This window comes from Nomascus leucogenys, chromosome 13, assembly GCF_006542625.1.
Source record: "Nomascus leucogenys isolate Asia chromosome 13, Asia_NLE_v1, whole genome shotgun sequence".
Lineage (NCBI taxonomy): Eukaryota > Metazoa > Chordata > Mammalia > Primates > Hylobatidae > Nomascus > Nomascus leucogenys.
In genome coordinates, this window is record NC_044393.1 from 36,508,141 (window position 1) to 36,533,424 (window position 25,284).

Consider the following 25,284-nt stretch of genomic DNA (forward strand, 5'->3'; position numbering starts at 1 on the left):
ATAGAAAGGCAAACGTTTATTTGGTGAGAGACGATTTGCCCCAGAAAAGGGGAAACAGCTGTGCAGACCCCTGAGAAAGGGAGATGGAGGAGGGGAGAGGATGGGCCCCAGGCGTCATCCTGCTGGCATGCCTGCTCCACCCTAAGTGCTTAGGGGGTCTCGTGAAGCCACCCTTCCTCCTGGTTTCACAGAGGACAGCAGCTTCAGAAGCTCAGAGAAGGCACTCACTTGCCCCAGGGCACACAGAAGACGTAAGCAGAGCAGCCATTCCAGCCTTCCCAGGAGTATCCTATCCCCCCTTACCTCCCATCTTAGTCCCAGAGCCTCCAGGCGGGTGGGGCTGGGCGGCCTCACTTCTGCTGTGAGCGTCCTCTTCCCACTCCGGGATCAGGCCACGTGGTGAGGAGGAAACACGGGCTGAGTGTCTACAATGCCTGGGCCTTGTGCCAAGTGCTGATGTCTGTGGCCACATCTGTCCTCATTGTAACTCACCATCAGAGTCTTAGTTGCAGCCATGGGACAATTAGTATGCTGTAGACACTTTTAGATATAATGTCTCCTAAGCCCACCCAGCAGGTATTCAGCTCATTTTGTGGGAGAGGTGGGGGGATTGGTCAAGCCAGGAGACACCTCTTCCCCCAAGAGAAGGCCCTGGTGCTGACATCTCTGCTGAGGAAGCAGGAGCCTGGGCCTGGGAAAGGGGGTGCTGTGGGCTTGCCTCTCAGTTTCTGACTTGGGACCCCCTCTGCCATGGAAAGTTCAGGGGGATGGGGCAGGGGTGTCTCATCTCCCTTCCCCCCAGCAAGAGAAGCTATAACTTTCTTCCTGGATGTGCTAAAGGGAAGTGGATCAGGCAGGAAAGCAGTTTAAAATCCCAGGCTGCCAGCCAGTTTTAAAAGTTGTTTAGCTTTGGCCAGGGTGGGGCAGGAATTCCAGCCTACAGGAGTGCCGAGCAACCACGTGCTGCCAGCTCACATGGTTAGAGAGCTGCATGAGGCTGGCATAAGCACAGAGAGCCGGTCGGGGGAACAGTAGTGTCTGGAGGGAAGGGGGAAGAATCTTCATCCACTTCATTGTCTGAATTGTTCACCCAGTAACTTTTGCCATGACAATTTTACAAATTAAGGTTTTCTTTTAAAATTGAGGAATAATTGACATTTCATCAAGGGCACAGATCTTCAGCATGGAGCATAGACCCAAGGGACCACCACAAAGCTCAAGATGTAGGACATCTCCATCAATTCAGGAGGCTCCCTCCCAGTTACCCCCACTCCAGAGGTAACTACTATTTTGACCTCTGTCACAGTAATTTAGTTTTATCTGTTCATGAGCTTCCTATAAATGAAATTATACAGTGAGTACTCTTTTGTCTGGCTTCTTTCACCCAGCACAATGATTTTGAGATTCATTATTTTGTCCTGTGTAGCAGGAGTTTTATTCCTCATTGCTGCATACTATTCCACTGTATGAATATACCCCTACTCTCTTTCTTCTTCTTTTTTTTTTTCTTTTTTTTTTTTTTGAGATGGAGTTTCGCTCTTATTGCCCAGGCTAGAGGGCTGGAGTGCAATGGCACAAACGTGGCTCGCTGCAGGCCTGACGTTCTGGGCTCAAGTGATCCTCCCAACTTGGCTTCCCGAGTAGCTGGGACCACAGGTACATGCCACCACACACAGTTAATTTTTCTTTTCTTTTTTTTTTTTTTTTACAGAGACAGGATCTTGCCATGTTGTCCAGGCTGGACTTGAATTCCTGAGCTCAAGCAATCCTCCCGCCTTGGCCTCCCAAAGTGCTGGGATTACAGGCATGAGCCACTGCTCCTGGCTTGTTTCAAAATTGAAAAACTTATATGCAGTAAAATTAAGTCTTCCTTTTTTTAAGTATATGTGCTGCCAAAGTTAGTGCTAAAATTTCCCCTTTTGAGTGTATAGTTCTGTGAGTTTGGGCAAATATATACAGTTGTATAACCCCCACCACAGTTGCGATATAGAACATATTCATCCTACCCTCGATGGATTATTTGGGCCTGTTACAAATTGCTGGAAATATACCCAGGAGTGGAGTGCTGGGTTACCGTGTGTACATTTAACTTTAGTATTTTCCACATAGTTGTCCAAGGTCCTTGCACCACCTTACCTTCCCACCCACAGTGTCCCAGAGTTCTAGTGTTCCACATTCTCATCAAAATTGGTAAATGTTGCTGGGCGCGGTGGCTCACGCCTGTAATCCCAGCACTTTGGGAGGCCGAGGTGGGCAGATCACTTGATGCCAGGAATTTGAGACCAGCCTGGCCAACATGGTGAAACCCCATCTGTACTAAAAATACAAAAATTAGCCTGATGTGGTGGTGCACGCCTGTAGTCCTAGCTACTCAGGAGGCTGAGGCTCAAGAATCCCTTGACCCCAGAAGGCGAGGTTTGCAGTGAGCCGAGATTGCTCCACTGCACTCCAGCCTGGGCGACAGAGTGAGACTCTATCTCCAAAAAAAAAACAAAAACAAAAGGCCAGGTGCGGTGGCTCACGCCTGTAATCCCAGCACTTTGGGAGGCCTAGGTGGGCAGATCAGGAGGTCAGGAGATCGAGACCATCCTGGCTAACACGGTGAAACCCCACCTCTACTAAGAAGACAAAAAAATAATTAGCTAGGCGTGGTAGTGGGAGCCTGTAGTCCCAGCTACTCGGGAGGCTGAGGCAGGAGAATGGCGTGAACCCAGGAGGCGGAGCTTGCAGTGAGCCAAGATCACGCCACTGCACTCTAGCCTGGGACACAGAGCGAGACTCCGTCTCATAAAAAAAAAAAAAAAAAAAAAGGTAAATGTTAATTTCACTCCCTTAACCAGAAAATGTGATTGCTGTATCTAGCAAAGAGATCTGTTAGCTGTCAAGTGCTGAACCCACATACCGGGATGTGGTGGTGGCAGGCATTTGGGTGTCGCAGACTCAGCTGGTTTTCCAACTCTCCTATGTCGAAAGATGAGGCTATATTAGTCTTAGTCTTGATTTGTTCTCAAGTCAGATTCTTCAAAAATCAAAGCGCCTCTTTGGAGTTCATTAGCTGTATGTTAATTGCCTTGAGTCCTTCTGCTGACAACAGCCCACAACCATCTAGAAAACATGATTTCTACAGTCTTGATCCTGGAATGGAGCACACAGCCCCTGTTCTCCCCAGGCCATGATACTGCTGGTGGTGCAGAACGAAGTTTAGACAAGGAGGTGCATGGCCGAGAGCAATCTGGAAACAATCAGAGAGGCCAGTTGCGTAATGATGGCGAAGCCGCTGTTTTGCAGCCACGAAAATCATGCCTGGAGAGAGAATGTTCCGGGATGTGAAATTATTCACAATCTATTATTCAAAGAAGACAGTTGATTATGGGACAGAAGGTAAGAAGCGTTCCCACCCTCCCCACACAGGAGGAGTCTGTGTGGGTGCCAAGGGGCGCAGCGAGGGTTGCCTCGGCCCCACCCAGCGCATACTGGCACGCACAACCCTGGGAGGAGTGCCAGGCTCTGAGTCAGCGGGGCCTGGGGCAGCAGGAAGGGAAGGGGCCTCACGTGGCTGGGCCTCCTCTGCCTCGTGGGGCCTCCTGGCTCTCAGCCCTGCAGGCAGTGCGGCTGTTTGAAAGGACAAATCACACATGGCCTAGTCCTCCTGGGGCCCAGCCAAGACTATGTTCCTGAAGGATGGCTGAGGGGAGGGTGCCTCCTGGCTCGGGATTGGGAGCACTGGGGAAGGAGGTCATCCAAGCATAGGGAGGGGAGGGAGCTCTCAGGGTTGGGTCATGGAGGATGAGCAGGGATGGGGTTGCAGGGATGCTATGGCCTTCCAGAGCTCCAGGAGAAGAGGGTTGAGCCAGCCCTTGGGATGACTATGAGAGGACAGGGGGAGACAGGGAAACACAAGGGGAGTAGAAGGCTTCAGTAGAAGATTTCAGTAGAGGCTGAAATCTACTGATATGTACACCTCCAAGGACACATGTGTCACACCAGAATAGTTGCTGAATCCCACTGGGCCTCTATTTCCTCATGTGTAAAATGGGAATAATAAAGCTCCTACTTCACAGGGCTGTGGATTGGATCAAATGAGCTGATGTGTGCAAAGCACTCAGAACAGGGCCTGCTGATCAGGTGCAGTGGCTCATGCCTGTAATCCCAGTGCTTTGGGAGGCCAAGCTGAGAGGACCACTTAAAGCCAGGAGTTGGAGACCACCCTGGGCACACAGGAAGATTCTGTTTCAAAAAAGAACAAGGGCGGCCGGGCGCGGTGGCTCACGCCTGTAATCCCAGCTCTTTGGGAGGCCAAGGCGGGTGGATCACGAGGTCAGGAGATCGAGACCATCCTGGCTAACGCGGTGAAACGCCGTCTCTACTAAAAATACAAAAAATTAGCCAGGTGTGGTGGTGGGCGCCTGTAGTCCCAGCTACTTGGGAGGCTGAGGCAGGAGAATGGTGGGAACCCGGGAGGCGGAGCTTGCAGTGAACCGAGATCGTCCCACTGCACTCCAACCTGGGCGACAGAGTGAGACTCCATCTCAAAAAAAAAAAAAAAAAAAAGTAAAGAAAAAGAACAAGGGCATCTACAGCAAGTGCCATACAAGAGGCTGCTATGGCCACTATTGCTTAAGGCCAATGTAGGGATTGACAGGAGATCAGAAAGGTTAAAAGGACATGCCTGAAAACATTTAATTAAAGGAGCCAGTCTGAAGGTTTCCTTTTCTTTCTGCACATGGACAAGATTCTGGGTGATGGGTCACGGGAGAAAAGCACAGCTTGGCAGGTCGCAGTGGCTCCCACCGGTAACAGGGAGGCCAAAGCGGGTGGATTGCTTGAGCCCAGGGGTTGGCGACCAGCCTGGGCAACAAAGCAACACCCTGTCTGTACAAAGAAATAATTTAAAAATTAGCTGGGTGTAGCACGTTCCTGTAGTCCCAGCTTGGGACTTGGGAGGCTGAGGTGGGAGGATCACTGGAGCCCAGGAGTTCAGGCTGCTGAGCTAGCAGCACTTTGCTTGCTCCAGCCTGGGCAATAGAGCAAGACCCTGTCTGTAACAAAATAAGCAAAGTCCAGCTGTGGTGTGTAGGAAGCAGCAGCCTATGCAGCAGTATAGGTAGCAGTTAGGAAGCTGCCGATGGAGGTTTGGTGGAGACAGAAGATGAGAGAGCTGTCTGAGTGCCTAATGGGAGGCTCCCAACACAGAGTGCTGCTGTGTCTGAGAGGGTCCAGGGAGGTAGAAGAAAGGAAGAGACAGACAATGCCCGACTTTGGCCTCCTTTATTCTAGGGCAGCCATAATCCACCTAATTTCAGTCCACCTTGATTTGCAGAAAAGCATATTCCCTTTTCCTCTTAGTTTCCTGCTTTGATCTTTGAGAAATGACTAAATACTCTTATCAGAGAGGCATTAAAAAGTCCACCGCTGGCTGGGCACAGTGGCTCATACCTATAATCCCAGCACTTTAGGAGGCCAAGGTGGACAGATCCCTTTAGCTCAGGAGTTTGAGACCAGCCTGAGCAACACGGTGAAACCCCGTCTCTACAAAAAACACAAAAATTAGCCAGATGTAGTGGCATGTGCCTGTGGTCCCAGCTACTCTGAAGGCTGAGGTGCAAAGTTGGCTCAAGCCCGGGAAACAGAGGTTGCAGTGAGCCAAAATCATGCCATTGCACTCCAGCGTGGGCGACAGAGCAAGACCCTGTCTCAAAAATAAAAAAAATAAAAAAATGAAAAAAAATTCCACTGCCTGGGGCTAGCAGATTCTACCTAATTGCTCTCCCCACATCCAGAAATAGGTGGTTGCTGGTCTAGCTTGAAGTCTGTTTCTGTAAAAATCATCATTGTGGCTGGGTATGGTGGTAAGTGCCTATAGTCCCAGCTACTAGAGAAAGTGAGGTAGGAGGATAGCTTGAGCCCAGGAGTTCAAAGCCGTAGGGCGCTATCATCGTGATCATCATGTTTGTGAATAGCCACTACACTCCACCTTGGACAACATAACAAGACTCCATTGCAAAAATAAATAAATAAATAAATAAATAAATAAATAAATCACATCAATGAGTTTCCAGCTGGGCACCAGTGGAGCTCCAAAAGGCAAGCCCTGGCTGGGCGTGGTGGCTCACACCTGTAATCCCAGCACTTTGGGAGGCCAAGGCTGGAGGATTACTTGAGGTCAGGAGTTTGAGACCAGCCTGGGCAACATAGGGAGACCTTGTCTCTATAAATTTTTTTTTTTTTTTGAGACGGAGTCTCACTCTGTCGCCCAGGCTGGAGTGCAGTGGCGCAATCTTGGCTCACTGCAAGCTCCGCCTCCCGGTTTCATGCCATTCTTCTGCCTCAGCCTCCCGAGTAGCTGGGACTACAGGCGCCCGCCACCGCGCCTGGCTAAGTTTTTGTATTTTTAGTAGAGACGGGGTCTCACCGTGGTCTCGATCTCCTGACCTCGTGATCCGCCCGCCTCGGCCTCTCAAAGTGCTGGGATTACAGGCGTGAGCCACTGCGACCAGCAAAAAATTTTTAAAAATTAGCCAGGTGTGGTGGGGTGCAACTGTAGTCCCAGCTATTCAGGAGGCTGAGGCAGGAGGATTGCTTGAGTCCAGGAAGTTGAGGTTGCAGTGAGCCGAGACTGCAGCATTGCACTCCAGCCTAGGGGTCAGAAAGAGACCCTGCCTCAAAAAACAAACAAATAAAAAGGCAAGGCAGGCTGCCTCTATTGTGGGGGCAGGCCCCACCCCATGTGAATAGAAAGTGGAAGGCAGGCGGGTGGGAAGGTGGGAAAGGGGCCAATGTGAGGGGGCAGGGAGTGGCTGTGGGCAACCCCCTAACTTGGAGGACCACTGAGAAAAGCAGGGTTGGGGGGTGTGGCGATGGGCGCCTCTGCCCACAGTCAGAGGGAGGGGAAGGGAAAGAACGAGGGAGACGTGGCCCCTCTAGGTAGGTGGGCTGGGTCACAAATCCAGCCACCTGTTGCCTTCAACCTCCTCTAGGTTTTTGGGTTTTTTTTTTTGGTAGTGTTTTATTTTACCTTTCTTCCTTTTCATTTTCTCTGGCACACACAAACACACAATTCCACATCTGTACCCACTGGGTGCCCAGCTCTGCCACAAGCCCTGGGCTAACCCCTGTAAAAGCCTCACACATGGCTGGGCACAGTGGCTCATGCCTGTAATCCCAGCAATTTGGGGGGCCAAGGCGAGTGGATCACTTGAGGTCAGGAGTTCGAGACCAGCCTGGCCAACATGGTGAAACCCCATTTCTACTAAAATTATAAAAATTAGCTGGGCGTGGTGGCAGGTGCCTGTAATCCCAGCTACTCAGGAGGCTAAGGCAGGAGAATCGCTTGAACCGGGGAGGCAGAGATTGCAGTGAGCCAAGATCACGCCATTGCACTCCAGCTTGAGTGACAGAGCAAGACTGTCTAAAAAATAAAATTAAAAAAGCCTCACACACATGAACATGCACACATATGGCCGCAACACATTCAGACTCTTCTGTTTTGTCTTCAGGGCAGGTCTGGCAACCACAAGATGTCCTGCTGATACCCCCTCACCTCTGAGCTGCCCCACTTGTTTTTTTTCTGGTGCTGATCAAGTCCTCTCTGATACCTTACCCTGTTTGCCACTGGATTAACGGTTGTCAACATTTATTGATGTATTGAGTGCCTACTAGGTGCCAGGCTCTACCCTGTCCACTTCACATGCTGCATCACTTAGGAGTGCATTAAGTTGCATGTAACAGAAACCCCACTCAATGGTTTAACCACATAAATGACTGTACACCTCACTCAACAAGTAGACTCTGCAGCATCTCTGGGGCCGAGGCTCCTTCCTGCCTCATCGTTCTCAGCACACAGCTTTCGGCCCTGGGGCCGCAAAAAGTCAGAGAATGGCACTGAGTCTGCCCCCCTTATTTGGAAAACAATGACTTTCCTGAGGCCTTACCCAGGTGGCTCCTACAGTGCCCCACCGGCTGGGGAGGATGTAGAGACATTTCTGATTGGACCCATGTCCTCTAAATAAAGGAGGGCCAGGGGACCCTGAGTCTGGGAAGGCTGGCTTCTTTTCACCCTTTGTATTTGCTCTGATCTAGTCCTTATATCCAGAATGCCCTTCCTGCCAGCTGCAGCTACTGAACTCCTACCTCTCCAGAAAGCCCAGTTCAGATGCTTCCTCCTCCACACGGTCTTGCCAGATTGCTCCTCCAGAGTCCTCCCCACTTCTGAATCTGTTGGTCATCTTGACTCCTACTTGCCTTGGCCATTGCACCTGTGTGAACAGAGCCTGATGGGAACTCTAGGCACCCAGAGGATTCTCCCAGCAGAATGAGTGGATGAGCACACAAATGAATGGTGTGTTCTCACTTTTAGGCCATCTCCATCCTTTGCAATCTTGTTCAAGTCCTCTACGTACAGTCCTCCCCCGACCTCTCTTACATCCATGGTGGCTGCTCCAGGGAGCAGAGCTCATGTCCCCGATGGCTTCCACTTGGCACTGTGCTGTGAGACACTGGCCACATCAGGGAGCATCTCTGAGCCCACTTAGTTATCTGTTAAATGAAAGGCTATGCTCTAAATTTCTTCTCATGCTAAAAACCTCAACCCTGCCAGAATTCAAGCCTTGGGGCAGGGGAAGGATTCTATCACATTCTTTTTTTTTTTTTTTTTGAGACGAGTCTTGCTCTGTCACCCAGTCTGGAGGGCAGTGGCGCGATCTTGGCTCACTGCAAGCTCCTCCTCCCGGGTTCATGCCATTCTCCTGCCTCAGCCTCTCCCAGTAGCTGGGACTACAGGCGCCCGCCACCACGCCCGCCTAATTTTTTGTATTTTTAGTAGAGACGGGGTTTCACCATGGTCTCGATCTCCTGACCTTGTGATCCACCCGCCTCGGCCTCCCAAAGTGCTGGGATTACAAGCGTGAGCCACTGCGCCCAGCTATCACATTCTTATATCTTCCAGTTTAAAGGCAGACTTCAGAGTAAAATCGTTTTAGTGGAATTGTCACAGCCATTATTAAGGTTTTAACTGAATTTAGTATATAGAAAAGTGCATGTGTCTTAAGTGTCCAGCTTGGTTAATACTTACAAAGAGAATGTACTCATGTATTCACCACCCAGATCAAGACTCGGAATGTCGCCATCTCCTAAAGCTCCATGCCTCTCCAGTCATTGCCTCCCTAGGATAACCACCATTCTGACTTGTAGCAGTGCAGCATGGCTTGCCTAGATTTGGACCTTTTATGTTAATGGAGTCACATGGCATGTACACTTCCGTGACTGGCTTCTTTAACTGAACATTGTGTCTGTGAGAGTCACTCATGTTGTGTATCAGTAGTTGTTCTTTTCCATTGCCCTATACTATTCCACTGTACGAGTATACCACAATTTATCCATCATTCCATGAAAGATGGATATTTGGGTAGTTTCCAGTTTGGGACAATTAAGAGTAAAGATACTGGCCGGGGGCGGTGGCTCATGCCTGTAATCCCAGCACTTTGGGAGGCCAAGGCGGGCAGATCATGAGGCCAGGAGTTCGAGACCAGCCTGGCCAACATGGCGAAACCCCCTCTCTAATGAAAATACAAAAATTAGACAGACGTGGTGGCGGGTGCCTGTAACCCCAGCTACTCGGGAGGCTAAGGCAGGAGAATCGCTTGAATCCAGGAGGCAAAGGTTGCAGTGAGGCGAGATCGTGCCACTGCACTCCAGCCTGGGTGACAAGAGCAAGACTCCATCTCAAAAAAAGAAAAAAAAAAGAGAGTAAAGATACTATGAATATTCTATTTGTGTCTTTTGGTGAACAACAGCCCTTATTTCACTCAGGTACACATCAAGAGTGGCGCTGCTGGGTCATGGAGCAGTGAGGTCAGCATGAGTAGCCACTGCTGGGCTTGCTGTTTTAGATGATGTCTGAGCTAGCAGGCATAGACATTCCCAATGTACCCAGAACAGACTCTCAGAAGCATGGGTTGGACCCGGGAGAGCCCAGTGGCCAAGGAAAAGGGATCTCCCAGGGCACACCCACAAGCAGCCTCCAGCAAAACCATCAAGCAAAACCCCCACTCCCACCAGGCTGAGGAAGCCCTCCATGCTATCACCTCCATCTGGGTCTCCCACTGTCCTCTGGGAGTAGTAGCTCAAGCCAGCCTCCCACAGCTGTCTCCTCCACACACCTGACATGAGGCCAGCCCTCTAGTGGTCAGAAACTTGGTGTTGACTCACTGCCTGAGGAGTGGACAGAGGCTGGGAAACTGTGTTCCAGATGCCAGGTGGCCCCCAGCAACCAGAGCCCTCTCCTTGCTAGCTCTCTGCTGTAATCAGCTGGCAGACACCAGCCCTGGCTGAGAGCGACAGGGACTGGGGACCAGGAGCTGTGCCAACATCACTCCCCAGCCTCGTAGCTGAGGCCCCAGAGTCTCTGGGCTTGCCGCAACACCTGCACACACATTTATGTGTTGTCACATGCTTTGGCCAGGCCCTGGCCACCTGCGGCTTCCCTTCAGCCACCTCCTAACCTATCCTGGGTCCTATGGCTTAAGGGGCTCAGAGTGCACTTTCTCAGGGGGTGCTGGCTGTAGGATCCCTGCCTGGGCCACCCTACCCTGTTCTCCTTCCTTGTCACCAAAGAGCGTGTTCAAGCCGGCTCCAGTCCTGCGTTGTGCATGGCCCTGGGGAGTGAAGATGGAAGCCATCAGCACTATTGGTGAGACCTTCACAGGGGTGCAAAGGCCGCAGCTGAATGCCAACGGGCAGCCTGAGCAGGCAGGCTTCCTCCCATTTTGTCTGAGTATATATCTACAATGGCAATTAAAAGGACAGGAAAGGCCAGGTGTGGAGACTCACGCCTGTAATCCTAGCAATTTGTGGGGGAGAAGCAGGAGGATCACTTGAGCCCAGAGTTCGAGACCAGCCTGGGCAATACAGTGAGACGCTATCTCTACAAAAAAATTTAAATTAGCTGGATGTGTTGCCTGCCTGTAGTCCCAGCTACTTGGGGGGCTGAGGCAGGAGCATTGCTGGTGGGAGGAGGCAGGGAGGCTGCAAAACAAAAACAAAAACAAAAAAGGGCCAGGAAAGGGAATTCCAGGCTGGGGGAACAGTCAGTGGGGGAGCCTCCAAGGCACATCTGGGGGACAAGGCTGAAGCCATTCACATGCCAAGAGGTAAAGGAGGTGCACCTTCATGGTCGCGGTGGGGGTGGGAGTGGTGGTGGCTGGAGGAACACATGCAAGTCAGGCAGTGAGACCCAGGCAGGTCTTGTGGGGCCCCCAAACACCAATGGGCCAAGCCTCCAAGTTGGAGCTTTTACGTAAGGCTCTATAGGGGTTAGTGCCAGAGTGCCCCCTTCAGGTTTAAGGTATAAACCTCTTCCCTGTTGTTTTGATGGCCACCAGTCAAGAAGGGGGCTTGCTGGTCAGCCCTACTAAGCGTTTGCCCTGGGCGACACTCTACAAGGTTTTACTGGGGCCCAATGAAATTGACAGATCTGCCAGGGACACACACTGAGAGTTCGGAAGCAGCGTTCGAATCGTTCTGCGCCGAACCGAGTGCCAGCATTAATCCGCTGCAGGAACCCACAAATTCAGAATCTGCGCAAAATACACATATTTGTATTTAAAATCCGCGCAAAATACCCATGTGCCTAAATACCCATATTTCCCTCCAAAGTCATAATTTCCGGGGGTACAGCGCAGGAATGTACATTTGAACTGGTGCCCCAGTGATTCTCACACATGTTGGCTAGATAAGAACTCAGCCGCAGCCCGGCCTAGGTCCACCCGCTGCCCGCCCCGGAGCCTCCTAAGGCCGCAGGCGACGCGCCCCGCCCTCCGGGGACAACCAGGTCCCGGCCTTTTCCGCAGACTCCGCGCTCCGAGCCGCGGCGCCCCCTCGCGGCCGCCGGGGTCAGCAGCCTGGGGCTCAGCTGATTAGGGCAACGAGCGGGGGACGCTTCGAGCCCGCAACGAGAGTGACCAGCATGGTCCCTGCGGGCAGCTCGGGGCCGGAGGGTTTTGACTGTGAGGCCAGCCCACGCCAAGAGTCCAGGCATCTGAAGATGCCGCCCGCACCTGCCTGCCGCAGCACCGAGCTGGACGTGAGCGCTCCGCCCAACCTGACGGCGTCAGCTGGCGCGCGCGCCCGCGACCGACGTGCGCAGGCGCCCACGGGCCGCGCAGCCGCCATTGCTCTCCTGCCACTGAGGGGAGCGCTTGTTGGCAGTCCGCGGGCCCGGACGGAAGGCTGAGGCGACGCTTCGACGACAGCCCACCGGAGCTGCAGGGGCAACACATTCAGGGCGGGGTGCCCCATTTAGGCCTGGCTGACCGGAATAAGAAACTACAACCCCCGAAGTGCATTGCGCCTCAGGGTTACGGAGGCAGTGACGTAAGCTGTCTTGACCGCTACCATTTCTCTAGTAGAGGGGGAACGCGGCGGCGCGGAGTGATGACGCGCTGTGCTTGCGGCTGGAGGGTTGCGGAGGTCCGCGCTTGGGTGCTGGGCTCTGGTTCTCGAAGTGCCTTTGCGAACCTGCTGTTTGACCAGTTTAAACTGACTGTCTATTTAGTCTTAGCCACAGATACCTACTGACTGTGTACCCGCCGCCTTTCAACCCCCGGGCCGGCCACTGAGCCATCCGGATAACCGTTACTATTATTTAGTTTTTATTTTGAAACAGTTTCAAGTAACTCCGGTATGCACTTTGATGAGATTCACGAGTTGTAACCTCTTTTACCCCATTTACCTTATTATTTCCTCTGTTTTTGTCTCTGCCTTCTTTCTTCCCTGGACCATGTGAGTTAGTTGCAGATATGAAATCCTGTTACCTCTATATTTAGAGGCACATCCGTGTTTATTTTCTAAAAACAAGGACAAGCTCCTGCATTCAAAATCGGGTAACCTTGGTCAAGACTTTTTCTGACCCATAGTCCGTATTTAAATGTTTTTAAAGTTTTTATTAGTGTCCTAATAATGCCCTTTATGGAAATTATCCTTTTCTTTTTCTTTCTTTTTTTTTTTTTTGAGACAGAGTCTCCCTCTGTCGCCCAGGCTGAAGTGCAGTGGTGCGATCTCAGCTCACTGCAGCCTCCCCTCCCGGGTTCAAGCGATTCTCTGGCTTCAACCTCTCAAGTAGCTGGGGTTACAACCATGCGCCACCATGCCTGGCTAATTTATTTTTAGTAGAGATGGGGTTTCACCATGTTGGCAGGCTGGTCTCGAACTCCTGACCTCAAGTGATCCGCCCACCTAGACCTGCCAAGGTGCTGGGATTACAGGCGTGAGTCACCACACCTGGCCCAAATTATCCTTTTCTTGGTCCAGGACCCGATCCAGGAGTACACGTTGCATTCAGCTATCTGGTCTCTTCAGTCTCCTTCAGTCTGGAGCAGCTCCTCAGGTTTTCCATGACGTCATGACCTTGACGCTTTTGAAGATTCCTGTTGTTTTGTAGAACTAGGTTTAGGGTTGTCTGAGGTTTTTTTGTTTTTTTTGGTTTGTTTTTCTTTTTCCATTCTGCTTATGTATGTCTGAGGTTTTTTACCGCTGGACTCTGTTATGTGATATTGTTCAGATGCTGTTATTCAAAGTGTTCAGCCTCACCAGCCTCTGGATACACTCCCGGACACTGCCAGGTCAGCCCCCTTCCTGTGGTTGCCTCTCCTGCTGGGGTTCACTCTCACCTTCCCAATGTCTCTGGCTTCCCTATAGCACCCACCCTGGAGCCATGGTCCACGCCTTCCTCATTCACACATTGAGGGCCCCAAATACTGAGGACACGGGCCTTTGCCGAGTGCTCTACTCCTGCGTCTTCGGTGCTGAGAAGTCACCTGATGACCCACGGCCGCATGGTGCCGAGAGGGACAGGCTTCTCCGGAAGGAACAGATTTTAGCTGTGGCCAGGTAACCACACAGCCCAGCCCCAGGCCTTCATTGAACACGTACCTGATTGTAATAGGTATTCTTGGGGAGTGGGGATGCAGAGAAATAGGAGGACTAAGGAGCAGAGAGGAAGTTTTAAAGTAGCATTTCCCAGAGAGTCTTCCACAGCTTTTCATAAGTGTTATGTGAAAAGGGTTAAATAAATAATAATTCTGTTATCAGTATAATTAGCATTTGTTCAGCCTGTAAGTGCTAAGCATTTATATTCTGGACATCTTATATATATTAATTCATTTAACCCTCATAGTAGTCTTTTGAGGTAGGTATAGTTATTATCTCCACCTTACAGATGAGTAAACTGAGGTACAGAATGTTTGAGGAATTTAACGTGTCCAAGGTTATATAGCTAGAAAGTAGCAGAACTAAGATTTGAGAGCAGGCAGGCAGACAGTACAGATTAAACATGCTTTTCAGTGCAGTACTTAACAGGGCCTTTAGTGTGCCTGTAGACTTTATGAATCTCTAAGGAAGAAAGAGGGTGTGGTACATGAGGACTCCAGAAAGCCAGGGATCCAGATCACAGTTTGGAATATACTGTTCCAGACTAGGGTGGCTAGCCTTGGCTCTTCCCCTCTCAGACCCAGCCAGAACTGGTAGGTGCTGGAGCCTCCTGGACCTCCCCATTCTGGGTGGGGTAGCACCACTCTGGGGCAACCTTCTGCCAACTCTTGCCTTTCTCTTGTTCTTCTCATTCTCCTTCCCCTCCCTGTAGCTCAGAAAACCAAATACATGCTTTTAAAACCAGCCTGTGTGTGGTTCAGACTGGAAGGTGATTCAGGAAAGATCAAAGGGAGCTTCTAAGAAGCCTTGTTGGTCCAATGGAAGGTCTTTCTTTCATACTTGGAGAGGGTTGCAGGATAGGGTGGAGATTGGACCGCCCATGTTGGGCGATGGCATTTATTTTCTGCCTCATCCCTTTCCTTTCTTTGAGATGGAGTCTTGCTCTGTCGCCCAGGCTGGAGTGCAGTGGTGCAATCTCAGCGCACTGCAACCTCTGCCTGCTGGGTTCATTCCATTCTTCTGCCTCAGCCTCCCGAGTAGCTGGGACTACAGGCGCCCGCCACCACGCCAGGCTAATTTTTTTTTATATTTTTAGTAGAGACGGGGTTTCACTATGTTAGCCAGGATGGTCTTGATCTCTTGACCTCATGATCCGCCTGCCTCGGCCTCCCAAAGTGCTGGGATTACAGGCTTGAGCCACCGCACCCGACCAAGCCGCTTCCCTTTCCTTTATGTGGAGAAGGCCTCTGTGAAGCAGGGTGAGGGCAGGATCTTCTTCCTCTGGTGCCCTTTTTCAGCCCAAGGAGCTGGGTTGAAAACCTGCCATCTTGGCCACATGGAATAAAGTGGTTCAGGACCTGGAGGCTCACACTTCCTGATTCTGTGGCCCTGGGCAGATCACTTAGTCTCTCTAGGCCTCACTTTTCTTACTTGAGATATGGGGATGACGGTAGCTCCCAGGACCAGGGTTGATGATGAGGATGGCAGAGTTGGTGTGTGAGCCCACCAGCCTGACCTGCCCATTCTCCCCAGGCAGGTGGAGTCAATGTGCTGGCTGCAGCAGCAGGCATCCGGCCGGCCCCCCATGGACTTGCAGCCGCAGTCCTCAGATGAGCAAGTGCCGCTGCACGAGGCCCCACGTGGGGCTTTCCGCCTGGCAGCAGAGAACCCTTTCCAGGAGCCACGGACAGTGGTGTGGCTGGGCGTGCTCTCATTAGGCTTTGCCCTGGTGCTGGACGCCCACGAGAACCTGCTACTGGCTGAGGGCACGCTCCGGCTGCTGGCACGCCTCCTCCTTGACCACCTTCGGCTGCTGGCGCCTGGAACCAACCTCCTGCTGCGGGCTGACCGCATTGAGGGCATCCTCACCCGCTTCCTGCCACATGGTCAGCTGCTTTTCCTCAACGACCAGTTTGTCCAAGGCCTGGAGAAGGAATTCAGTGCTGCTTGGCCCCGCTGATTCCTCGTTGGGATGGTGCTTCCAAGGGCAGGCAGAGGGTAGACACACAGCCAGATGAAGCTTGTCATCTTCCTCCTGCCCAGCCTGCTCCCAGCTCTGATGTGCTGCTATACCAGGACAAGTGGGCAACACAAGCCTGCAGAAAGGGGCTGGGCAGAGGGTGGAGGAGGTCTTGCCTATCCTCAGGTTAGTGGAACCACAGAACTTCCTGAGCCTAGAGCTGCTGTGTAGCTTAGACCACTGCAGTGCGGCAGCCACTCTTGTCCTTGACCCCACCTTCCTCCATCCCTGCCAGCTAGTGCTAGGGTGAGGAGCTGCCTGGAGCTCAGCCCACTCTTCTCCTTCCAAACCCACAGTCAAGGCCAGGCGCAGTGGCTCACACCGGTAATCCCAGCACTTTGGGAGGCCAAGGTGATTGGATCACCTCAGGTCAGGAGTTCGAGACTAGCCTGGCCAACATAGTGAAACCCTGTCTCTACTAAAAATACAAAAATTAGCTGGGTATATGGTGCCTGCTTGTAATCCCAGCTGCTCAGGAGGCTGAGGCACGGGAATCACTTGAACCTGGGAGTCAGAGCTTGCAGTGAGCCGAGAGTGCGCCACTTCACTCCAGCCTGGGCAACAGAGTGAGACTCCATCTCAAAAAAAAAAAAAAAATTCCCAGTCATCGAAACACAAAAAGGGTCTCAGACCCCCCTGCGGGTGGAGGAGCTGTGCCTGCATTGCTGGCAGGCCCCAGCCCCTGGCTTTGTGCCCACTTACACAGTATTATCAACAAGGTCCTGCTCGGTGTCCAGCCCCCACAGAGTTCAGAAATGCATCTGCCAATCAGCAGGATTCTGCAGCTCCTTTTGTGCCAAGCCCATGCCCACCAGGCAGGCTCGAGATAAAATCATCACAGCCTTCCCTCATCTGCAGGGAGAGAAGGTGCTGTCAGGTGAATGCGAGCAGTCTAGCCTGGATGAAGTATTTTTCATTTTGAATTAAAAGCACTGGCTGTGTGATTTTACCCTCTTTCTGTGAGTTTGATGCGTGCATCCTGCTCCTACGAGTGAGTGCCTCTCTGGATGGCCCCCAAGCTGGGTGTCTGAGCCTTTGTGGTCAAGGATCCCCCTAGGAGGCTTCTTGGGATGCCTCCATCTCTCATGCCCACCTCACCTCTGTCTCTTTAGGGGCCTCCTTTGGATGGTGGTACACATTTCTCCACCAAAGTATATATCACAGGTGGCAGGTGGCTGTGGCAGAGCCATCTGAGAAGCAGTGCCTGGGCTGAGAATTGGTGCGAGTGGTTTAGGTAGGGCGGGTGGTGATCCCAGGAAGCAGGAAGGGGACACAGTCCTCGTGAATGCTTGTCACCCTATCAGGACTGTGGTAGGGAGCTGAGTGCCTCTGGGGGCTGCACACAGCAGTTGCCTCTGAATTACCTCACCTGAGAGGTGGCGGCTGTGGGTGTTTGCCTACTGCCTTTAGTCAGTGGTTACAGGTTGATCCTGGGGTGCATACATTCCCTGGCTCTTTCTGCCCCTGAGAAAAAGCCTTCAGGCAATGTGGAGCTGGGCCTGCCTGCACCATGTTGAGTCCCAAAGGGATATGGGTGGGGTACCAAAAGCCGGTAGTTAGGAGGTCTTCAATCAGCAGCTTCTAGTGAAGGTTTAAACTTACTCAGTTGGGGGAAAAAAAAAAACAAACCACCTCAGATTAAATTGATTTTCATGATCTTCCTGTTACCAAGGAAGGTGAGGCTTTCTTGGCAGAATGAGCCTCCTAGGTGCTTAGCTCTCATGCTTGCCATCCATTAGTTGCCCTTTAGCATCCAGGATGGACCCACCTACACCCGCTTTGGAGGCAGCACTGATGATTACCCCTTCCAAGTCCATGGCCAAGGCCACCAGCCATGCCAGGCCTTCTACCACCACTGTCAACATAATTGGGATGAGGCCACCTTTTCCATTTTATGGTGCCACAAACCACTTTGACCTTGAAGACTTAAAGGGATGTTACTGTGTGTGTGGCCAAGTCCCACCAGTGGAAATGTTCCACAGGCCTCTAGTAGGGACACCCCTTCCCTTTACGTTCTGTTCTCCTGGTCCACCCCTCCCACCCCTCACCCCAGGCTGGCGGTCCTGGTGGATTGGCTGTGTTCTCAGGGAACAGGCCATTTTGTCCTCTATGGAAAGGCTCAAGCTTACTGATCCAAATTCTTTCTGCCTTTTTTTCAAACAGAACTTAAGCAAGAGGTTGAGACCCTGCTCCCCTGGGAGCTGTGGGAAGTTGAGGTTAGGCATGGCTGGTGGCCTGGTTCCCATGAGGTGGGGCAAACTGATGCACAAGAGAATAGTAGAGACTGATACCACACCCTGGGGCTGCTGAGCTCCAGTTCCTGTTCCAGATGCCCAGCTGGACCAGGGTTTCCTTAACCAGATGAGCGTGCCCAGCACCCTTCCCACACTTTACACTTCTGCCCCAGCCCCTTGGGCTGGGTTTCCACCACAATTTATGCTCACCCTATATTTATCGAGCCTCCCTTGGGCCTGATGCTCTGCTGGGTGCAGTGCAGGATACAGAATGTCCCCAAAGTTCCAGGAGAGACAGCGCTAAGGCCAGGTGACTGCAGATGACTGCAAAGCAGCAATGGTTTGAGCATCCCTGAATTGCTGCTCACAACTGCTTTAAACACCCAAAGGAAGAAGGGACACTTTAGTGAGGAAGGCCAAGTGAAGGAGCCAGGATTTAGAACTAAAAGTGAGATGGCTATGGAAGCAAACTTGCCTCCATCTCCAAGCCTCCTCCCTTTCTTCTCCCTGCCCCAGGAACCCTGGACAAACCACACATCCCTCAGCTTCTTGAGACAACTAGAGACTTTGAGCAGCTGGTAGTGTTACCAGTGTACCTCCACAAACACTCATGGGACAACAGGTGATGACAGGAGGGCAGTAGAGCCCAGAGAATAGAGCTTACCTGGAGGGAGGAAGAACCTGTGAAGGTTTTTGTTTTTTGTTTTTTGTAGGCAGAATCTCTCTCTGTTGTCCAGGCTAGAGTGCAGTGGCGCAATCTCGGCTCACTGCAAGCTCCACCTCCCAGATTCACACCATTCTCTTGCCTCAGCCTCCCAAGTATCTGGGACTACAGGCACCTGCCACCACGCCCGGCTAATTTTTTGTATTTTTAGTAGAGACGGGGTTTCACTGTGTTAGCCAGGATGGTCTACATCCCCTGACCTCGTGATCCGCCCTCCGTGGCCTCCCAAAGTACTGGGATTACAGGCATGAGCCACCACGCCCGGCATGAAGTCACAGGTTTTAAGGCAGGAACTGGCCTGCATATATGTGGGTCACTGACTGGAAGGGTGGTGAGCCCTGGGATGGGATTGGATCATCATGTCTCCTTTAGGGCAGGGTGTTTTTTTCTAGCCCTGTGGTGCTGCGCACTGCCCAGCATCCCCCCAGGGCTCAATGTTTTCTTTTCTTTTTTTTTTTTTTTGAGATGGAGTCTCACTCTGTTGCTCAGGCTGGAGTGCAGTGGTGCAGTCTTGGCTCACTGTAACCTCCACCTCCTGGGTTCAAGCAATTCTCCCGCCTCAGCCTCCCAAGTAGCTGCGATTACAAGCGTGTGCCACCATGCCTGGCTAATTTTTGTATCTTTAGTAGAGACAGGTTTCACCGTGTTGGCCAGGATGATCTCGAACTCCTGACCTCAGGTGATCCACCCATGTTGGCCTCCCAAAGTGCTGAGATTACAGGTGTGAGCCACCACGCCTGGCCTCAATCTTTTCTTTTAAACAATTATTCCTATATTTTATTGTTATGCAGTTAACCATGTTTGTCAGATTCAATACTCTGTGACCCATTAACCAAGTCTCTGTATGTTTATTACTGCAATTGAAGTGGCCGTGACCATTTTCTTAAATATACTTTATTTGTTTAGTGCAATTATAGGTTCACAGTAAAACTGAGCAGAGGGTACAGAGAGTTCTCATTTACTCCCTGTCCCCACACATGCACGGCCGCCCTTATCACCAACATGGGGCACCAGAGTGATCATTTGTTACAACTGATGGACCTTCATTGACACGTCACTATCACCAGAGTCCATCGTTTACATTAGGGTTCACTCTTGGGGTTGTACATTCTATAGGTTTGGATGTATTTTCAGTGATATGCATCTACCATTATAGTATCATACAGAAGAGTTTCACTGCCCTAACAGTCCTCTGCTGCACCTATTCATCCTTCCCTCCCCTCAACCCTTAGCAACCACTGATCCTTTTACTGCTCCCATGGTTTTTCTGCTTTTACTGCTTTCCATTCTTTTCCAGAATGTTGTGTAGTTGGATTCATACCATATATGTAGGCTTTTCAGATTGGCTTCTTTCACTTAGTAATGTACATTTAAGATTCCTCCAAGTCTTTTCATGGCAGAATCATGAGCTTGACAGCTCATTTTAGAAGTACTGCTGAATAGTATTCCATTATGTGGATGTGCATTATCTGTTCACCTACTGAAGGACATCTTGGTTGCTTCCAAGTTTTGGCAATTATGAATATGGCTGCTACAAACATTTGTGTACAGGTTTTTGTGTGAACATAAGTTTTCAACTCCTTTGGGAGTATAAATACGCATAAATACCAAGGAATATGAGTCCTGGATCCTGTGGTAAGAGTATGTTTCATTTTGTAAGAAACTGCCAAACTGTCTTCAAAAGTGGCTGTACCATTTTGCATTCCTATTGGCAGTTAATGAGGGTTTCTGTTGCTCTACGTCCTCTGAAACATTTGGTTTTGTCACTGTTTTGGCTTTGGCCCATTCTTTTTTTTTTTCCTGAGACGGAGTGTCCTTTGTCATCCAGGCTGGAGTGCAGTGACACTATCTCGCCTCACTGCAACCTTGACTGCCTGGATTCAAGCGATTCTCCTGCCTCAGCTTCCTGAGTAGCTGGGATTACAGGCATGTGCCACCATGCCTGGCTGATTTTTTTTTTTTTTTTTTTTCTGAGACAGAGTCTCGCTCTGTCGTCCAGGCTGGAGTGCAGTGGCACAATCTCCACTCACTGCAACCTCCACCTCCCACGTCCAAATGATTCTTCTGCCTCAGCCTCCCGAATAGGTGGGACTACAGGCACGCATCACCGCGCCTGGCTGATTTTTGTATTTTTAGAAGAGACAGGGTTTCACCATATTGGCCAGGCTGATCTCAAACTCCTGACCTGAAGTGATCTGCCTGCTTCAGCCCCCCAAAGTGCTGGGATTACAGGAGTGAGCCTCTGTGCCCGGCTGGCTTTTGGCCATTCTAATAGGTATATAGTGAAATCTTGTTTTAATTTGCAGTTCCCTAATAACATATGATGTAGAGTATCTTTCCTATGCTTACTTGCCATCTGTAAATCTTTAGTGAGGTGTCTGTTCGAGTCTTTTGCCCATTTTAAAACAGGCAACTTGTTCGGGTGATTTCTTTTTGTTGAGTTTTAAGAGTTCTTTTTGTATTTTGGATAACAGCTCTTTATCAGATGTACCTTTTGCAAATATTTTCTCCCAGTCTGTGGCTTGTCTTCTCATTCTCTGGACAGTGTCTTTCACAAAGCAGAGCTTTTTAATTTTAATGAAGTCCAGTTTCATATAATTTCATGAAGTGGGCCAGCCGAGGTGGCTCATGAGGCCTGTAATCCCAGCACTTTGGGAAGCCAAGGCAGGAGGATTGCCTGAGCCCAGGAGTTCAAAACCAGCCTGTACAACATAGAGACTTCATCTCTACAAAAAAATACAAAAATTGGTTGAGTGTGGTGCACACCTGTGGTCCCAGCTACTTGGGAGGCTGAGGTCGAAGGATTGCTTAAGCCCAGGAGGTCAAGGGTGCACTGAGCTGTGACTGTGCCACTGCACTCCAGCCTGGGTGACAGAGCAAGACCTTGTTTCTAAAAAAAAAAAAAAAATTAAGCTTGTCAATTTTTTTTTTTTTTGAGATGGAGTTTCTCTCTTGTTGCCCAGGATGGAGTGCAATGGTGCAATCTCGGCTCACCATAACCTCGCCTCCCAGGTTCAAGCAATTCCCCTGCCTCAGCCTCCTGAGTAGCTGGGATTACAGGCATGTACCACCACGCCTGGCTAATTTTGTATTTTTAGTAGAGACGGGGTTTCTCCATGTTGGTTAGGCTGGTCTCGAACTCCCGACCTCAGGTGATCCACCCGCCTTGGCCTCCCAAAGTGCTGGGATTACAGGTGTGAGCCACCATGCCCAGCCGTTTGTCAATTTTTTAAATGGATCCTGCCTTTACTGTTGTATTTAAAAAGTCATCACCAATCCAATATCATCTAGATTTTCTCCTATGTTATCTACTAGAAGTTTTACGGTTTTGCATTTTACATTTAGGTCTATGATCCATTTTGAGTTCATTTTTGTGAAGGCTGTAAGGTCTATGTGTAGATTCATGTTTTTACATGTGGATGTTCAGTTGTTCCAACATAATCTCTTGAAAAGACAGTCTTTCTATCTTTGTTCCACTGTACTGCTTTTACTCCTTTGTCAGAGACCAATTGACTGTATTAATGTGGGCCTCTCCTGGGTTCTCTATTCTGTTCCATTAATCTGTTTGTCTGTTCTTTTGCCAATACTACATTATCTTTTTTTTTTTTTTTCCGAGATGGAGTCTCACTCTTACCCAGCCTGGAGTGCAATGGTGCAATCTTGGCTCACTGCAACCTCCACCTTCCAGGTTCAAGCCACCCTCCCGCCTTAGCCTTCCTAGTAGCTGGGAGTATAGGCATGCACCACTATGCCTGGCTAATTTTTCTATTTTTATTAGAGACGGGATTTCACCATGTTGGCCAGGCTGGTCTCAAACTCCTGACTTCAGGTGATCTGCCAGCCTCAGCCTCACAAAATGCTGGGATTATAGGCATGAGCCACCGTGCCTGGCCACCACACTATCTTTTTTCAAGGTTTTTTTTTTTTTTTTTTGAGACAGAGTCTCGCTCTGTCGCCCAGGCTGGAGTACAGTGGCGCAATCTCGGCTCACTGCAAGCTCCGCCTCCCAGCTTTACGCCATTCTCCCGCCTCAGGCTCCTGAGTAGCTGGGACTACAGGCGCCCGCTACCACACCTGGCTAATTTTGTTTTTGTATTTTGAGCAGGGACGGTGTTTCACCGTGTTAGCCAGGATGGTCTTGATCTCCTGACCTCGTGATCTGCCCGTCTCGGCCTCCCAAAGTGCTGGGATTACAGGCTTGAGCCACTGCGCCCGGCCCACTATCTTGATTACTGTAACTTTGTAGTAAGTCTTGAAGTCAGGCAGTGTCAGTCTTCAACTTTTTTCTTCATATATATATATAAATATATGTGTGTGTGTGTGTGTGTGTGTGTATATATATATATATATTTTTTTTTGGAGACAAGGTCTTTACTCTGTCACCCAGGCTACAGTACAGTAGTGTGATCATGGCTCACTGCAACCTGGACGTCCCTGGCTAAGCAGTCTTCCCAACACAGGCATGCACCACCACACCCAGCTAAATTTTAAATATTTAGTAGAGACAGGGTCTTGCTATGTTGTCCAGGCTGGCCTTCAACTCCTGAGCTCAAGCAATCCTCCCACCTTGGCCTTCCAAAGTGGGTAATGTGGTTTAATATCAGATTGCACTTGGCTGGGCACAGTGGCTCATGCCTATTATCCCAGCACTTTGGGAGACCAAGGTGGGTGGATCATCTGAGGTCAGGAATCCGAGACCAGCCTGGCCAACATGGCAGAAACCCTGTCTCTACTAAAAATACAAAAATTAGCCAGGAGTGGTGGTACGTGCCTGTAATCCCAGCTACTTGGGAGGCTGAGGCAGGAGAATCATTTGAACCTGGGAGGTGGAGGTCCAGTGAGCTATCATGCCACTGCACTTCAGTCTGGGTGACAGAGTGAAACTCTGTCTCAAAAAAAAAAAAAAAAAGCTGGGTGCAGTGGCTCATTCCTGTAATCCCAGCACTTTGGGAGGCTGAGGTGGGCGGATCACAAGGTCAGGAGATCGAGACCATCCTGGCTAACATGGTGAAACCCTGTCTCTACTAAAAATACAAAAAAATTAGCCGGGTGTGGTGGCGAGCGCTTGTAGTTGCAACTACTTGGGAGGCTGAGGCAGGAGAATGGCGTGAACCTGGGAGGTGGAGCTTGCAGTAAGCCGAGATCGCACCACTGTACTCCAGCCTGGGCAACAGAGCGAAACTCTGTCTCAAAAAAAAAAAAAAAGAAAAAAAAATTGCACTTGCTGATTGCTTGTATAAGTGAAAGCAATTGACTTTTTTTTGTTTTTTTTTGAGACAGAGTCTCACTTTGTTGCCCAAACTGGAGTGCAGTGGCACAGTCTTGGCTCACTGCAACCTCTGCCTTCTGGGCTCAAGTGATCCCCCCACCTCAGCCTCCCAAGTAGCTGAGATTACAGACGTGCACCACCACGCCCAGTTCATTTTTGTATTTTTAGTAGAGACGAGGTTTCACTATGTTGGCCAGTCTGGTCTCAAACTCCTGACCTCCTGATACGGTGTTTTCACTATTGACATTTTCTAGAAATCCGTAGTTTTACTTTTTTCCTTCTTAATTCCCTATTTTTACATGACTTCATGAGAATAATATTTTTGAGTTCTTGTATGTTAAAAAATTATTTTTGGCTGGGCACAGTGGCTCACGCCTGTAATCCCAGCACTTTGGGAGGCGAGGAGGGTGGATCACCTGAGGTCAGGAGTTCGAGACCAGCCTGGCTAACATGGTGAAACCCCATTTCTGCTAAAAATACAAAAAATTAGCCGGGCGTGGTGGCACATACCTGTAATCTCAGCTATTTGGGAGGCTGAGGCAGGAGAATCGCTTGAACCCAGGAGGTGGAAGTTGCAGTGAGCCAAGATTGCGCCATTGCACTCCAGCTTGGGCAACAAGAGCGAAACTCTGTCTTAAAAAAAAAAAAAAAAATCTTTTTAGAGCCTTTATACTTGATCTTTTTGCCTGGGTGCCCCAAAGATTCTTTATCTTTACATTTCAGTAACATTACTAGAATGTATCTCATAGTGCAAACGTAGTGTGTTTGTTCTTTTTTTTTTTTTTTTTTTTTTTGACGGGGTTTTGCTCTTGTTGCCCAGGCCGAAGTGTGCAATGGCTCAATCTTGGCTCACCGCAACCACCACCTCCCAGGTTCAAGCAATTCTCCTGCCTCAGCCTCCCGAGTAGCCGAGATTACAGGCATGCGCCACCATGCCCGTTTAATTTTGTATTTTTAGTAGAGACGGGATTTCTCCATGTTGGTCAGGCTGGTCTCAGACTCCCGACCTCAGGTGATCCGCCCGCCTCGGCCTCCCAAAGTGCTGGGATTACAGGCGTGAGCCAACGCGCCCGGCCCATAGTGTGTTTTTTCAAAAGTAGATTGAAGTCCTTTT

At 50.2% G+C, this 25,284-nt stretch overlaps 1 protein-coding gene across 2 annotated transcripts; it reads left to right on the plus strand.

Annotated features, from left to right (window-relative positions):
* The first annotated feature begins 12,134 nt into the window (after positions 1-12,134).
* On the plus strand, positions 12,135-16,892 carry AP5S1 (adaptor related protein complex 5 subunit sigma 1). 2 transcript variants are annotated; one of them, XM_030826334.1, is made up of 3 exons: positions 12,135-12,369; positions 13,693-13,884; positions 15,457-16,892. In XM_030826334.1, exons 2-3 carry the CDS (start codon positions 13,709-13,711, stop codon positions 15,881-15,883), a joined length of 603 nt encoding a protein of 200 aa, XP_030682194.1. In that variant the 5' UTR covers positions 12,135-12,369; positions 13,693-13,708; the 3' UTR covers positions 15,884-16,892. The 2 variants fall into 2 exon arrangements, with proteins under 2 accessions (XP_030682194.1, XP_030682193.1); XM_030826333.1 differs by lacking the exon at positions 12,135-12,369 and having other exon boundaries at positions 13,297-13,884.
* Positions 16,893-25,284: the final 8,392 nt, after the last annotated feature.